Here is a 16,456-nt window from a genome sequence, read left to right as displayed (position 1 = left end):
CTCTCAGATAGATGTGCTGGCATCTGCTCTCATAGACACCCCTTTTTCCTGCCTTTCCCACACCTTTTGACTCTTCTCTTATTTTCCTTCTGTCCACAATTTATTCTCTTCCCTCTTCCTTTCCTCTTCCTCTCCTCTTCCTTTCCTCTTCCTCTCCTCTCCTCTCCTCTCCTCTCCTCTCCTCTTCCTCTCCTCTCCTCTCCTCTCCTCTCCTCTCCTCTCCTCTTCCTCTCCTCTCCTCTCCACTCCTCTCCTCTCCTCTCCTCTCCTCTCCTCTCCTCTGATTTTGTCACACAGTTTCCCCTTTCTTATTTGCTATCTTCTCTCCCTCTATCATTTGTCCTCCCTCCACTTCTTTTCACATCCAACCTTTTATTCTCCCCACTTTCCTCTCCCCGTCTCTCCTTCTGACCTTCCTCGTTTGTTTTCCTCCCTTCTCTCCTCTCTCATTCACACTTTCCCTTTCTTCTCTCATGCATAATTTCCTCCTTTTTCCCCCCTTATCTCCCCTCCTTCCATCCTTTTTCCTATCTCTTCTCCTCTTCGCATCCATCCATTCCTCCCCTCCTCTCCTTTTATCACGTATCCATCCTTCTCCACTCTCTCTTTTCATCCCTTCATTCTCATTCTCCTTTTCCCATCCTCCCTTCTCTCTCTCCCCTCTTTCACATCCTTTTCCCTCCCTTCTCCAATCTGATTTCCTAACTTCTCTCCTCTCCTTTCACCCTCTCCTTCTGCTTCTTACCTCTTTGCCTCCATCTCCCTTAAAAATGTTACCTTTTCCTCTCTTCTTTTCTGATATTCACCCCTTTTCATGCCTTGTCCTCTTCTCTCTTTTATTTTATTTTCCATCTTCCACCCCACTCTTCTCTCGTATCTTCTCGCTTCTCCTCTCAGCATCTAATCTGTTATATATTTCCTCCCATCCCTTCTTCTCTTCACCTCCCCTCTTTTCTCTAGTCCCCCTTCTTTGTCATTTACTTGTCTTACTTGTCTCCTTTCCTCTCTTTTTCTTGCCTGTCCATTTGACTTCTTTCGCTCTATAGTCTGTCTTCTCTCCACATCTCATTTCCTCTGCTCTCCTCTTTTTCCTGATCTTTCTTTTTCTCTGATCTCCTCCTGCTTCATCTTTTCTCCTTTTCTTTCTGTTCTTATTTCCCCCCCCCCTTTTTTTTTTAATCTTCCTCATTCTCTTTTGCCCTTTTGTGTTCCATTCTCCTTTCCTTTCCTTTCGGTCCTTTTCATACAATACTCACTTCTTCATTTCTGTCCTTCTCTTCTCCCTCCCCTCTTTTCTCCTCTTTTTAAAAAAATCCTCTCCTACTATCGCTCACTTTCTCTTTGTGTCCTTTTCTCCCATCTTTACTTTTTGGTTCTCCCTTTTCCTTTCACTTCTCTCCTTTATCTATACTCCCTTTTTCTGCCCACCCACACAACTCTTTCCTACTCTTCTCTCCTCTCATTCCAGATCCCCTTCTCTCCATTCTCTCTATTTTAATTTTTTGGTCTTGCTTTTCCCCTTTTTTCCTTAACCTTTATGGTCTTTGACATCTCTTCCCTTTTCTCTCCTCACTGATTCTCTACAATTGTAGCTCTGTGTATTCAGTACACAGTATTCATCTCTCTCCTGCTTAAAAAAAACATCCACATCACATCCTTCTCCATTAATCACACTCCATTTGTGAGGCAAGCACAAGCTTCACTAATCACAACAATTTGACGAGAACCAAGCAACCCAACTTTTCTTTCAAGTTTTTTCTGTGGCTGTTTTCTTCCTTCTGTTCTTGTATCTTAAATAACATGCATGGCTGCTCAGTATATGCAGCTTTTCTGTCTTATCCAAATATGCATCCAACTTTAACAACTTGTGCATAATGTGTGACAATAAATCTAAAACTCAGACTATCAAACACATTGGTTTAAATTTGATTTTCAAAGTGCATGTTTTTAAAGTGTATGTTTTGCTAGGTTTTATGCCTGGCTTGTTTGTGTGTTTGTGCGTTCTATTTTGTCCTTTCTGTGTGTTACAGTGAAGGGCATATGTGTCTCAGAGGACTGACACTACTGTAGTTCTATTGTTCTATATTTTTGTCACTGCAGTCTACAATCACGATTGCTCTCACTCCTGATTGATGTGTTTCAGTCTTTGATGCACACATAAAAACATGGGGATGAAATTGCCTTCCGTGGTAGCATCAGCTTCTCCCTCTCCTGTTGTCAAAGATCAATAAATTACATTTCTCATCAAAGTGTCACACAGAAGCTATTACACATCGACTCATTCGCCATAAAGGGCGTCCGATGAAAAGTTCTGTCTTGTCCACAGCCAGTTTGAAGAAAAACAACATGTAACCACCAACCATACATAGAAACTGAGAAACTGGAAGCACTGGTCAAAGTTGCACTGATTAGTTCTTTTTATGGGACATAAAGTTTTATGGACCTCTGTTGGTGACATTATGGTACTGCAACAATATTTACATTTTGATGAATGCTAGTGAATGCTATGCAAGTTTATGAGGCATAACTGTGCATCTCAATTCAACCCTACAGAACATCTTTGTTTTAGAGAACGGTCTAATGTTGGCTTTTTATGGACGTCGCTTTAAAACAACAAACGTCACAGAGGCTAGAATATTGACACACAGTTGAATGTACAAATGATCTATGAGATGAAATACAATGAACTAAACATGACAATTTTGACCATAGTGGATTTTTTTATGGGCAGTTTTAACAAGGAAGACGTTTTTATGTATATTTTAGCTACATGTTTGTTCCCTGCTACTCTGGGTTGAGTGAAAATAAAGCTGAGTTGAGTTGGGTTTTAAGGTGTATTTATGGTGCACGTTTTTGACACCATCAGTACTTCCATGCTGTTCATACTGATCTACTGACGTTCTGTTGTATTGTGTAAAGTGAGTTTATGTTTCTCCCTCTGCGCAGTCTATTTCAACATTATGTCTGTGCATCTCCTGGTCAAAAGACAGCTGGAGACAAACCCCAGTGCTGCTGTGATAAAACACTGAAGTGAAGAAAAACATCATTGATCTTTAAAGCCTTCGTTCCTACATTATACACCAAATGCTGTGCTGAAGGGTAATCCAGATCTGTGTCTACATTCACTTTATATTCTATCTCAACTCAGCGTATCTTCATTTACAAAGCATCTTTGAAACAAACCAAGTGTTTCCATTGTAAAAATTACAAACATTTACAAACAACAGATACAGTTTTGAAGTTGCATGGCTTTAATCATTATATTTAGACAGCATACGCTCCCAGATTTCCTTTTAAGTTCCAATAACATAAGAATCCCTCAGAGGACAACATCCTTTTGTTTGTTTTTAGCAGATTGCACATATTAAAGAAGTATGTTCCCGAAACAGACTTTTTAGCTGGGTCAGCAATCAAGTTAGTGGTATTGATCTGAACCCCATCAAACCCCCGCTTCCCTTCGAAAAGATTTATCATTTCTGTTTCGAGCTGTGGACTGCAGAACGTGAGCTGGCTGAATAAAATGTGCGGCTGAACACATAGCTGTAAGGGGAATCAGGTCTCACTGTAAGTGTTAAGCAGGTTGTGGCCTGAAAAAAAAAAGAGATCAGCGTGTGGGAGTAAAAGAACATGAGGTGTAATTTTAGCTCGTCTTTACAGAGATGTAAACTGTCAAGTAAATTCCAGAGGAGAGTAACTTTTTCAGAAGATAATTGTCCAGAATCAGAAGTGCTTATCTGTACTTTTCCCCCCATAATAAAACACCCATCTTCCAGCGTTGTTGCATTCAATGAGATTGCTTCTTGAGGATTGGGAACAGGAATCTGACTTTAATGCTGCAAAGTGGTCTTGCCCTGCTACATATATTTGTCCGCCTCCTCTCCCCTGTGAGGAGAAAAGTGACATATTGTGCAATGAGCCAGATAAACTTAGTGATGAATCACTGGCCCAAAGGAAATGAGACCCACTGTGTCACTCCAGTCCACACACTCCAGGCTTATAATGAGTTCCTCTCATATGCAGTGTCAGAATGCACGTTGATATGTTGATCTTTTCACTCATCTGTTTTGTTGCTATTTTACGTCAATCAGTTAGCAGGAAATCAACATGGCTAAAAGCAGGCCTCCACATGCATCACACTGAGCCTTCAAAAGGTCAGACATCCATGAACGAGGTCCATCATTGATTCAACTTCTCATGTGTCACAGGCATTACTTATCTGCAAAATGTATATCAACACCTTATTACTCTTTAACTCAGAGAATGGTTTTTAACGCAAATATAAAATATTTTCAGTAAAACAACGTGCATGTGTGTTCACATGAAATAAAAACAGATCACTTGGAGTTCAACTGAAAGTGGACGCTGCCCAGTGTTACGATCAAAGGACAGATTAGCCTCTATTTTTACAGCTTGAGACGCAGTTGTTGCACCGCTTAAAAAACTTGTTGTTTTCTATGCACATTTTCTTAACTATAAGTGAGTCAAGCAATGTTTTTTCCTGTCCTCATTCCAAAGATTCAGTTAGATTTGAGTAAATATTTACTCAAGATTACTCTTTGGACCTGCTCTATATTTTCAGTGTCATTAAATCGTTTTTTTTTCTTTATATTTGGTACTTAATATATAAAAACTGACTGTATATATCGTAAAAAAATTTTACAAATCCCCAGTTGGCATACCTGTACTACCTTGTTGTCAATTATACTTTTGCACCTGCACAATTTAAGTGATGGAAGTTGTGAAAATATTGTAATGCCGATGTCGTTGCTGATTCAGAATTTGATTTAATAACCCCTGGCTTAAGTCGTTGGTGAAATAGTTGCAACTTGTGTTACAACTTTAAAGCACTGTAATTTAGACAACATTCTCCTGTAAGGTGCATAACTGTAGGGGCAAAAGAGCAAACATTTCATTCCAGGCAGCAGGTTAACAGTTTAGCCTCCTCTATATGTATCCAGTAATATTCCACAAATTCAAACCTTTAATCAAGGGAAGCCAAGAGAAATACCAAAATATTACCAACCCTGTATGTTCCTAAAGTGTCTAACACAAGTGTGTTTTATTGTGATTGTTAGATCTGACAGTTAAACAGAAACATGAAGTGTAATTTTGCTGATTTAGGCAAAGTTACATGATATATAGTTTTCATGATCTGAAATATTTCCACATCTATTTAAACTTCTTTGTTTTAGAAGTAGAGATACATTTACAAATTATTTTCACTTTATATGAATGAGCCTACGCTTTGGTTTCATTCAGGAGTCGGCTACGTCATGGATCAAGTGCTTTGCTGTAAACTGACCTGTAACATCCAATCAAATTAAGGCTTTGACATGCACCTTGACATGCTCATAGTGCTCATTATTATATGGAAATGTGTGTTCAATATTAATGCATTACAATTTTCCCCATCAGAATCCTCATTATTCATATTTCATACTAAAATCCTTTAAATATAAATAATATGATAATATATTTGGATATCGTCTGTCAGATGTTACCAAGGCTCAAAGCTTCACTCTATGCCTCCTCAGGCTCATATGTGAACGTTTGAATGGCGTGATTTAATAGCTGAATCCATCAGTGTATTTAATATGTCCCAGAAACCTGCAGATACAGTGCGCCGCTGATCCCTGAAGGGGAAATTTGATCCATATGCTGATTAAAAACACACACAAACACACAGCTTTTGTGAAAGATAACCATGTTGAGAAAATGAGGTGTAAAACAGCCGAGAACTGAGAAAACTGGGCCACAGCTGGAGCTCATGTGCTTGAAAAAAAAAATGTCACACTTTGAAGTGGGTGGAAAATGTTGGTCAGGCTATCTGAGGAGAGTCCTTCTCTGGCCAGCTCCCTGACTCACTCTGATCTCTTTACATTACTTCACAGCCTGCAGGGAGCTGCTATGGTTTGCATACTAAACATGCTTCTCTGTTATTCTGTTTGCTCGGCATCTGTTTTTTTCACCCTGCAGTCTCTTATCATTTTATCTGTGTTGTTCACGTACAATTTTTACCATCTGAGTGAAAAATCCCACTTCATGTACCCACGATTTACGACAAATCAATATTATGATGTAGCCAGGTATCACAGATGAGAAGAATTCCCTGATCTACTTTACAATCTGCACAGCATACATCACCCTCCATTCAGACAAACTGTCAAGTTTGGTATAAGATTCAGAAGTCAAGGACCCAAAAGCAGACTTTGAGATTCAAGGCTAGTCAAACCAAAAAAACATCCACAGGGAAAACAATATACAGAAAATTATGAAAACCCAAGAGACACACAAGCCACATGAGAAGAAAGGTTTGAAAAAGGACTGACAGAGAAACTGGAAGATGAGCGTCATCAGACAGAGCTGAGGGAACCAGACAGTTAAAAATAAAAAAGGAAAGGCACACAATTAAAAAAAGTGGTAAGCACACACACACACACACACACACACACACACACACACACACACACACACACACACACACACATACACAGAGGCAGGAAGTTAAATAGAAAAAAAGGAAGAGTACATGTCAAAAAATAACAGAAATTGAATCACGTAAATTAAACGTGCATGACAACTCCCTCAAACATTGCTTTGGCAGGAAAAACAAACTAAAGAAGTCTCAGGGAAAACAAACGGATGAATTATTTTAAAAAAAAAGATAGAAAGACATGCAAAAGATACAGAATAGTAATAACTTTATATATTGCCTATTAAAATGTGTTTAGAAGTGCTTTTACCTAAGCTAAAACATTATACTCAGAAGGTAACTCAACAACATAACAAGACACAGCAGACAATAATAATGATAGAAAGGGTAAAAGAGGCATATTACATTTTGTAGAAACACTTAGAAGAAGGGAACACGTCTGTGATGCAGATGCTTTTAAAGAAATTATATTTTTGGGAGCTACTAACCGCCATCTGCTTTATTGCTTGTTTTCCTTCCTTTTCAGGTCAATGAGATTTACCATGACGAGTCTCTGGGAGTCCATATCAACGTGGTCCTGGTGAGGATGATCATGCTTGGATATGCCAAGGTGAGTTGCACAAAAAAATTCAGCTCATTTGTTTTTGTAAATGCCAAAATATAACAGATAATTGTAGAAACTCAGTTAGCGCCTAATTGCCACAGAGAGTGCAAGAAAGTGGTAGTGTGGAAGGAAACTGAACTGATTTAAACACATCACAAAGATACTCAAGTGTCAGTGCAAGTAAATTGAAATTGATTACAGTTCATCAGAGCCAAAGGTCTTCTGCTCTCATTGTGCTTTTAGGTGCACAACTGCAATTCAGAGAATAAAAAAAATACAACACAATAACAAAAAAGTGAAATAAAAGAACTTGTAAAGAAACAAGAAAATCCAATTGAAAAGAAACAAGACTATCTGAAGTGAATGTTTGGTAGAGTCCCCAAAGCATCAAGTACCGCACAGAACATGAAAAGGCTTCACAAGACTTCTAGAACAAATTGAAAGCACATACAATCAATATGTAATCCACTGTTTTTAAAGATTACCTGTAAGACCATATCACAGCAACAGACGCATTTTTAGATTTAATCAATCAGCTTCCGTGAAATGGCCTCAGTCAATAAACATGCACACATAGCAGCAAATTGTAAAGCAAATGGCCCTGACAGTTCTGACATTTAAAGGAATAAGAGCAGATAAGTCAAAGACTGGAAATCTGTCACTTTTCCCCCTCCACTCTAACCTACCCTCCTCTGTTACCAGATAAAGGTCTCCACAAAGTGATAAGGATTTCAGACAGAAGTGAGACAGGAGTCAAATATATCAACACATCTCCTCAATACAACATTTTCTGATTATTGTCCTGTTAGTATTAGCGAGCTAGCTGGCTAGAAAAAGTGATAATAACTTACATGCAGTAGAAGCCTGTATATATATTTTTTTGACTGGCTAATTGTCATGGCATGTTTAGAGCTATAATGTAATTTTAAAGTTCTCTTCGGAAGTGTGCCTCAACAATTGTTTTACAGATATATGCAAAGCCTATAAGGGCAAGAACAAATATATGCAGTCAGCCCAACAATAAATGAACTTTAAACTAAAATATTTTATTAGTGTGAAAGTTCTAGACGTTAAAATAAAATAAAAACAATGGCCCCTATTTAAAAAGGGAGATAATATTTTGACAAAATAAAGGAAGGAATAAAAGCCTACATTCAGCAAAATGTTTTTTTGTGCAAAACCCCTCGAATTGATTGATTTTTTTTCCATACTTTACCAGCTAACGCAACAGACACACTTTGACTTATATCAAGAAACACATATTTTAAGAAACACATTTTTACTTTGGAGTAGGAGTATACTTCTACATCAGGAGTAGTATAGTCTTAATTTGTCCACGCTAATACTTTCAGACTTACTTGGTAAAATTTGGTTGCTGGTTTTTGTATAATGAATCTAACTATGCAAAGAAACTTACAAATAGAGATTTCAAATAAGAACAATCAAAAGAAAGTACAACTATTAAAAAAAAAGTAAAGTTATGCATGTACAATAAAAAAGAACAGGTTCGGCTACCGCATAACAATGACATCGAAGTACTATTTACATAAAATCCAAATGAATGTGACATTTTAAAAATGCAATATTTCCCTGTGTGATTAAGTGATGTGAGAATATGGAGAAAGTACAAGAAGAACCTACATTTGAACTTTTGATCAGGACTTGAACAAATATATAATTTGCAATTGTATATCGCTCGGCACATTTGCTGTATTCTCTTCAGTTGCAATGGTCTGACTCTTTTAGCGTAATCAGCATTGGCCAGAATGTTGCAGGAGCTGTGGTCGAGTGAAATCATAAATTAAACAGAGCCTTTAGTGATAACATGTTGGATGTTTTTCTGCAGTGGGTCAGCACTAGTACTTCCATCTATCCTTCCCACACCGAAAGCAGCACACCGAACAGTTTCTTTGGCTGTGGCTAAAGAACGATTTCGAGCCTCATCATTGGCTTAACAGCAAACACAGGGGAAAAGAAAATTACAAATATTTATTCAGTAGTTGGATTCAAGTCAAAAATGTCATTAGAAGAGTACATAAACAGAAAACTAAGCAAACCAAACACTTCTCTGTATCTATTTTAAGTAGATCTAGTAGACATCTCATGCATGCTTTTCTAATCTATTTTCATTCTTACGCACAGTAAAACAAAATCAAGCCAACATTTGGGGGCCAAACAGGATGCAGTTTAAATACCATTATTGTTTTTATTATGCTTTTATTTCCATTAAAAATACATATATGAAGTACTTCAGATGATAATTTCAACCTCATGGAGTATGCTTGTGACACATCCACAGTGATTAATAATACATATGAAAAGCTAAATGGGGAAGAAAAATGTATGCAGATTGCAGGTGTCAGCCACTCATATACCCTAAAAAGCCACGCATGGATGCTCACACAGTGTGCAGAAAAGTCAGTGACAGCCTATTTGAAATGCATTTGTGCCTGCTTTTATTTTTAGATGACTGACTTGAAATTCAGTCTTATCTATCTGTTTCATTATCACACCAGGCGAACTGTGTTTTTTTATCTGTCTACAACTTCCACATTTCATACTGCTGCTGACGCAATACAAGCATGTTCATTACAAGGTTGAGCATAATGCATGTCTCTCTATCTGTCTGTCCTCTGTCAGTCCATCAGCCTCATCGAAAGAGGCAACCCATCACGGAGCCTGGAGAATGTGTGCCGATGGGCATTTGTGCAACAGAAAGGCGACCCTGAGCACGCAGAACACCACGACCACGCAATCTTCCTCACTCGCCAAGGCTTCGGTCCCACGGGGATGCAGGGTAAGACCCGGGGGACACACAGACACATTTCAAAATGCGGTTGCCTGCAGCATTTTCACCTTCCTTCTGTGCTTAATCTCAAGACTATAACAGGAGGCTGTCAATCACATCCTTCTTCACAAATTGGCATCTTCGTAATCTTGACTGATCCTTTAGTTTACATTTGACATTTCTGAGTGGCTCTGTCTGCCATATATTAATTTCAATGGAATTAAAATCTTGTCTTGAGATTGAAGTCTATCTTGAAGTTGAGTAATTATGCAAATTGTATGTGGAACGTTTAATATGCCTTGAAAAAGAACAATGAACAATCAAAACTCCTGGCTCATCAAGATCAATCACCGATAGTCAAAAATCATCCACTGAAGGTAACACCTAAGGGCCTTTTGTGCCTCTTATTTGGCACCCTCCTTTACTTTCTGTTTATCTGAATACAGACCCTTTAAAATTCCAGGCTCAAGGCATTTTACACCATCTGCCAGAAAACGACTGCTTGCTTGCTTCTTTTCTTCTCCACAGCAGCCCAGCTGAAACAATGAGGGTAAGGAACGAAAAACCCAGTCAGCACCATTTAAAGCCCATTTAACTGGCTTCATGCCTTTTTAATTGCCCCTTTGAACAGCAGTGCATTTGTTTTTAACTGGAAGCAAACATTGCGTTTTCAAGCGTTGGCTAATTTGCTCAATCCTTTCTTTTTGTGGAGACAAAATGAAATATATTCATAGGCCTGCAGAATACAGGCATATTGGCATGGCTAAAGCATTTGCAAACTTCACTGATTCTGTGAGATATCAAAGTGCATTAGCGTCAGGTATACATAGAAAACTTGGAGGATTGCTGCTCTGACGTAGCATTGCAAATAGTCTTTACAATATGCAATATGTGCATCACCAGAGTTGATTGTTGTATCCAAACAAGACCCGGAGAAGGTATAGACAGTACCACACAAAGTGGTAATGGGTTTGTTGTGATAAGCTACCTTGTACGTTTCATCGATTGGAATCGTTTCACAGCTGTAAAGCCGATGAATTTAATTATAGGATATGATAGTATTGTCTTCTGTTTGTTCCATACCATTAGAGACTGGGGACTCCCACTGTCCCTGGGGTTGGTTAAGGCATATAACACACTTATAGGCCGATCCACCGGTAACACAAAAGAACAATACAGAAGACAGCCTAAAGCTTGAAGCAGAATACAAGTCATTTACATGATATAATCATCATATATATCATATGTATAAATAAACAGACAACAGGTGTGTTCATCTTCATGTGCAGAGAGCTGCAGACACCTCCATTGTTTCTGTCATGTGCAAACTTACATTTTAAGAATTTTGAACCATTCATTTCTTTTTGATTTTCAGGTTAAATAGACATTTTTTTTAATGATTTAAATTTTGTATTCCTTTTTTAATGGAAGGTATATTGTGGCGAGGTAATTAGGTACAAGCCGTAAGTGGCAGTATAATGAGTATAATGAAAAAAAAAAAAAAAGGATCCTCCAGTTATGTTCGCTCCCTTCCTAGCCTGGCACAGATATTGAAAAAGGTTGGCGTGTTTATTTTAATGTTCAGTAATGAGTGCATCTATTTTACACTGTGCACTGTGTAGTTAATGAATCACTGACAGAAGAACAGCTGATGACCCCACCCTTCAAAAACACCAGAAGACACTGGGTTTTTTTTTATTGACTGACCTTCACCGGGAAGATATAGTAGAACTGAGTTCAAAGCTGTATCAAAACAGTTTGCTATACACTAAGAAGGCTCAAACACAAGTCATTGCTCTTCGTGTTAACATAACCATATTTAATGATAAACATTTGGTTCTCTAAACTCTGTGATTCCAATGCAGAAGGGGCTTAACTACAGCATCTATCACAATTGTCTTTAGTTTTTTTTTTGCATTTAATTAGCTAAAAAGATTTAAGCTTTGGCCAGAAATGAAGATGTCTGGAACTATAATAAAAAATATTTCTGATGTGTTTAATGTAAAAAATAATCCACTAACAGTTTATTCCAGCTGTTTTTGTTCAAGACACTGAGTTGATAATATACTTTTCTTTGGCACGTATGAAACACACAAAACTTTTTCTGTTTTCTTCCCCCAATTTTTCTCACCTTACTCTCACTTTACTTTTGTTGTGTTCAGTAGTAAAACCTTTTGAAGCTTCTTGTCATGTTTTCCAGACACAGAAGAGAAGATAAGTGCTTCAGTGGTGGAGAGAAAAATGAATTGTTGTTTGTAGTGGTACCCTGACTGTCAGGCCATTTGTATTTCAGTTGTTTTAATGATATATACTTTTGCAAACTGTGTTTCATCACAGCTGAAATCTCTTGGGATAAATAAACCAGTAGTTGATGTCTTTTTTTTTTTTTGTTATTTATCAATCATTATGGACAATTCCCCTGTCGAGCAGACCCAGTTTTCTTTTGTGCTATCAATATATTAAGACATGATAGACTTCATGGCTTCCTGTAGGACTGTGCTAGTCAAAGGCAGAGTAATGCCAATGCTGTCTGGGGAAAACATCAAACAATCACTTCTCTGCATTCCTTCCCTCAGCCATTGATAGTCCTCGATGGACCAGAGCCACGCTGTAAATCAAGATGGCTTTAATCTTCTCTGTTTGAGTGTGACATATTTCAGAATCGTATAATTTCCACTGTATGAAGTAAACAAACCAATTGACCAGATTTCCCCAAATGGACTGTGAGCAGAAAATGATAGGTAGATAGAAACTGTTGATGAAAAGGATGGGAGAAAACGCCAGTTCAGTTTTCCATGAAAAGCTATCCAATCCATCAAACACTATAGGAACAAACAAAACATGTTCCTGGTGGGAGAATAAAAGCAGATGCTCTGACAATATGAATTTTGCTACTATTAATTTGTATTATCTGTTGTTGGTGTTGTTGCTTTGAGAAGTCTGTCTATTTGTCTGTCTCTATACATACAGGACATTTTCCTTGCTGCTGTTGCCTAGCTTGTTGTAAATTGATCAATTAAAAAATTGTATGGTCTAAACCTGTTCTTTATATAAGAGTCAGGAGATATTTTTTGTTCATATTTGGGCGCTTTAGAAATAAAAGGTTATTGATCGGTTTTCAGCTTCTCCCTCTATGCAGGGAATTATTATGCTTCAAAGTTGAGTAGGGTATCATTCTGTAAAATAGGAAATATACATACAAGGACTATTTTAGTTGTTCATAGCAGGTCATTCTGTCAAATGGAGGAAAGCATTAAAGATTCTTGATCAATTGGGTTTCTGTTTTAAATGCATTTTCATGTGTTTTTTGCCTTCTTCCAATGGCGTTTTTAAGTGCATGCAGACATTTTGGATGTAAAAGGGTTCCAGAAGTCAGGTCACATTTATTCTCTGCTCAGATGACTGTAGACGAAAGGCACTTGGAGCACTTGCGAGGCTTGGATAGACATAAAACGACTCTGGCTGAATCATCTGGATAAAGATGAGCAACTGTGTTAGAAAATATTTAGCTTTTTGATTTGAAGTCAAAAGTGACCCAAGAAGAATGAGAACAGAAATGTGTCACTAGACTGTGGCTGCCAAGGAGCATTTGCATTGGCTTCACTTTTTAAGAAATTAAGTTTCAGGCCTGATTTATGATTCAGACTTCTCTTTTTTACTTTTTTTCACTGACAGAATAATTATGAACTAATTCAAAAGATTATTACTGGGTGTGATACTATAATCTTTAAGCATAGTTGAATTACAAAGGTGACTTGTTTTGCTCTTCCATTGAGGAAGATTGAGGATATAAAAAAAACTTCCGCCGACAGAAAAGTGAATGTAATTAACATCTAAGGATTTTAAATGAATAGAATTACTGTTGTATTCCTGACTGAAATATCCCTGTACCTCTGTTCGCTCTGGGTGGCTTACCTCGATCCTTTTCAGTTCGTGTCTTTTTAGTAACAGATCCCAATGATCGAAAAGATCTTTCTGTACGGCATGCAGCTCTTACACACTTTTAGTGTATAGGTGTAGATTTAGATTAAGCAGGAAAGTTTGCACATCAACAGATGTATTAAAAGTTTTAATGATGCATGTCTTTCTGTGTGTGTGTGTGTGTGTGTGTGTGTGTGTGTGTGTGTGTGTGTGTGTGTGTGTGTGTGTGTGTGTGTGTGTGTGTGTGTGTGTGTGTGTGTGTGTGTGTGTGTGTGTGTGTGTGTGTGTGTGTGTGTGTTTGTGGTGTGTGTGTGTTTTTCGGTAAGCAGACAGACTGTGTGTCCGGATGGTGTTGATCCCTCTGATTGATAAAATAATAAAAATCAAAAGCCTCTGATATTTCTAGCATGTCGGTCGTATGATTGCTAAACTCTAACATTAGAGTGCAATTAATCAGTGTTACGTTTTTGAGACGTTATTCGATCTGTAATTCGTTAATAGAAATGAACACATTTTTTTGGCAGCCCTGATGAAACATAGCATGGCCGAGATTAAGCGATCACTTATGTTTATACTAGCGGTTCTTTGGCTTAATTCTAATGAAAAGCAGCCTGCAGGCCTTCAAATGATCCCAGGTTGCTCTGTGTTGTTCGTGCATTGTAACAATGAAGTGGGCCATCAGATGAAATTAGGGCAGCTGGAGCTGAACTGTAAAAGCAAAGGGGACATCACTTAAATCCCCAATTCCCAGAGTAAATTACACCATTTGGAGGCATAACGCATGAGGAGTCAATGTGTTTTGTCTGAAGGAGCACAGAGAGCATTTCACTAAGTGAGTTTTAAAGTGATCTAGATATCAATGTGGGTTGTTTTTTGTGTGGGTAAACCTTTTTGTGGGTCGGCTTTGTTATTTCAATTTAGCTCTTTTTCTGTGGTATTTGTTTCATAGATGGTTTATGACAAAGTCATATTTTTGCTAAAAGGGTAGGCTGCTAATATTTTGGCTGGCATAACTAAATTATTAATTGGTTTTGAAATAAAATAGTTTTTTATAGAATTAAGAAATCCAAGTTTATATCCATTTATTATCTACAAACAACAAGACAGTTATCTTCTTTGAAGATTACAGGTTTTGACATTTCCTACAATATGGTTATTTTCTCTCATGAGAATAGATTCGATTTTTATATTTAAAAAACCTGGAGATATGAGATTTCCATTCATGGGATGACTGTGTTTATTGTGGTTTGGATGTCTAACTGATCTAACTAATTTAATTTGTAGGTCAGGACAGATCACTATTAGTGGCACTGTGCCTTGGATGTTATGTATATTAGCAGTACTCTGCCAAAATCAATATTCACTAATGTCTTTCTATGCCTGGCAATGTGTGGCTCACTTCTTGTAGAACAATATTTGTGGGTTAGGTGCCAAACAAGGTTATTTTTTGCTCACACTGCTGCAGGAGGTCTGTTTCTGCCTTTATACAAAAAAACCCACTCCTGAGCAAAGGGTTTAAATGAGGAGCACATGTTTATTCCAACTGTGCTACTGTTAAGGTTATTCAGAGCTGCCATCTGTAGCTTCAATACAGACAGCTATTAATATCAACAATATTTTTTTGCAGTCAAATCTCATGTAAGCAATCAAATCTCATGCAAGTGTAACAGGAAATCCAAGCAACAGTATGAATTGCAGGCGTGTTTAATAATCATGAAGCTGACAAACATGGAGACGCTTCCTTCCTACTTTGCAAAAAAAAACCTTTTGACTCTCCAGCCTGCTACTATTATCAGCTTCCTGTCTTGTCGCTCAGCATATAATGAAATGATGTGTCACCACATATGATGCACATTCACAAATTAACAATTGAGAAGATTTTCTCAGATTAATTGCACTTCCAATTTAAAATCAGAATCAGTTTGATCAATTAGTAATAATGACAAGCTGAAACAACAGTAAAGGATTTACTGTCGACATTAAAGGAAGAATGGAAGAATAAATGGAGATGTCGCCCTTGAGCACCAGCATGAAACCAAAACAAACTGCTGTTTGGTTAGACCTCCGCCATACTAAAAGCCTCCACTCTCCTCCTAAAACACACCAATGCCTCTACACTCAGGTTTGCATGGAGAAGTTAAGAGCAAGCGACAGCCAAGTTTTTCCTTGTTTTTAGCTGCAATCGCCTGTGGCCTGCATTGTTTTGTTAGCAAGCTAATGTTAGCACATAACTTCACATTGCATATAAATTGACAATGAATGGCTATGATCTTAAAACTCTTACGTGACATCAACATAAGCAATGAGTAGGCTTCGTTATTCTTACAGTCCTTGACTAAAACAGCTTTAATATGCAAGGAGATGAGTCGACCGCCCGTCTTTGTAAACCTGATGTAAACACAGCTTAGATAACAACAGAGCCAGCGGGATGCACGCTCATTGTCGACAGTCATGACTCAGAGATGTTTACACAGGATATACTGGATCTCTGCTATTATTCATGTGTAAAATGTTGCACATTCTTCCTTTAATGCCATCTATCTTTTCTTCTTTTCTTACAATAACCTTCATACTTTCTCGTCTTGTCCTTCAGGTTATGCTCCAGTCACAGGAATGTGTCACCCAGTTCGGAGCTGCACACTGAACCATGAAGACGGCTTCTCATCAGCCTTTGTTGTGGCTCACGAGACCGGACATGTGTAGGTTCTTG

General features: G+C 37.8%; 1 protein-coding gene across 1 annotated transcript in view; it reads left to right on the top strand.

Annotated features, from left to right (window-relative positions):
• The window catches only part of adamts3 (ADAM metallopeptidase with thrombospondin type 1 motif, 3), a 156,391-nt gene that overhangs the window by 77,621 nt on the left and 62,314 nt on the right, over positions 1–16,456 (top strand). Inside the window, exons 6-8 of the mRNA XM_061038275.1 lie at positions 6,960–7,043; positions 9,678–9,834; positions 16,340–16,445. Coding sequence (XP_060894258.1) covers positions 6,960–7,043; positions 9,678–9,834; positions 16,340–16,445 — 347 coding nt within the window. The remainder of the gene's footprint in view (positions 1–6,959; positions 7,044–9,677; positions 9,835–16,339; positions 16,446–16,456) is intronic.

This window comes from Labrus mixtus, chromosome 5, assembly GCF_963584025.1.
Source record: "Labrus mixtus chromosome 5, fLabMix1.1, whole genome shotgun sequence".
NCBI lineage: Eukaryota > Metazoa > Chordata > Actinopteri > Labriformes > Labridae > Labrus > Labrus mixtus.
The sequence above is the reverse complement of the archived record's forward strand: the minus strand, read 5'-3'. Positions and strand labels throughout refer to the sequence as shown.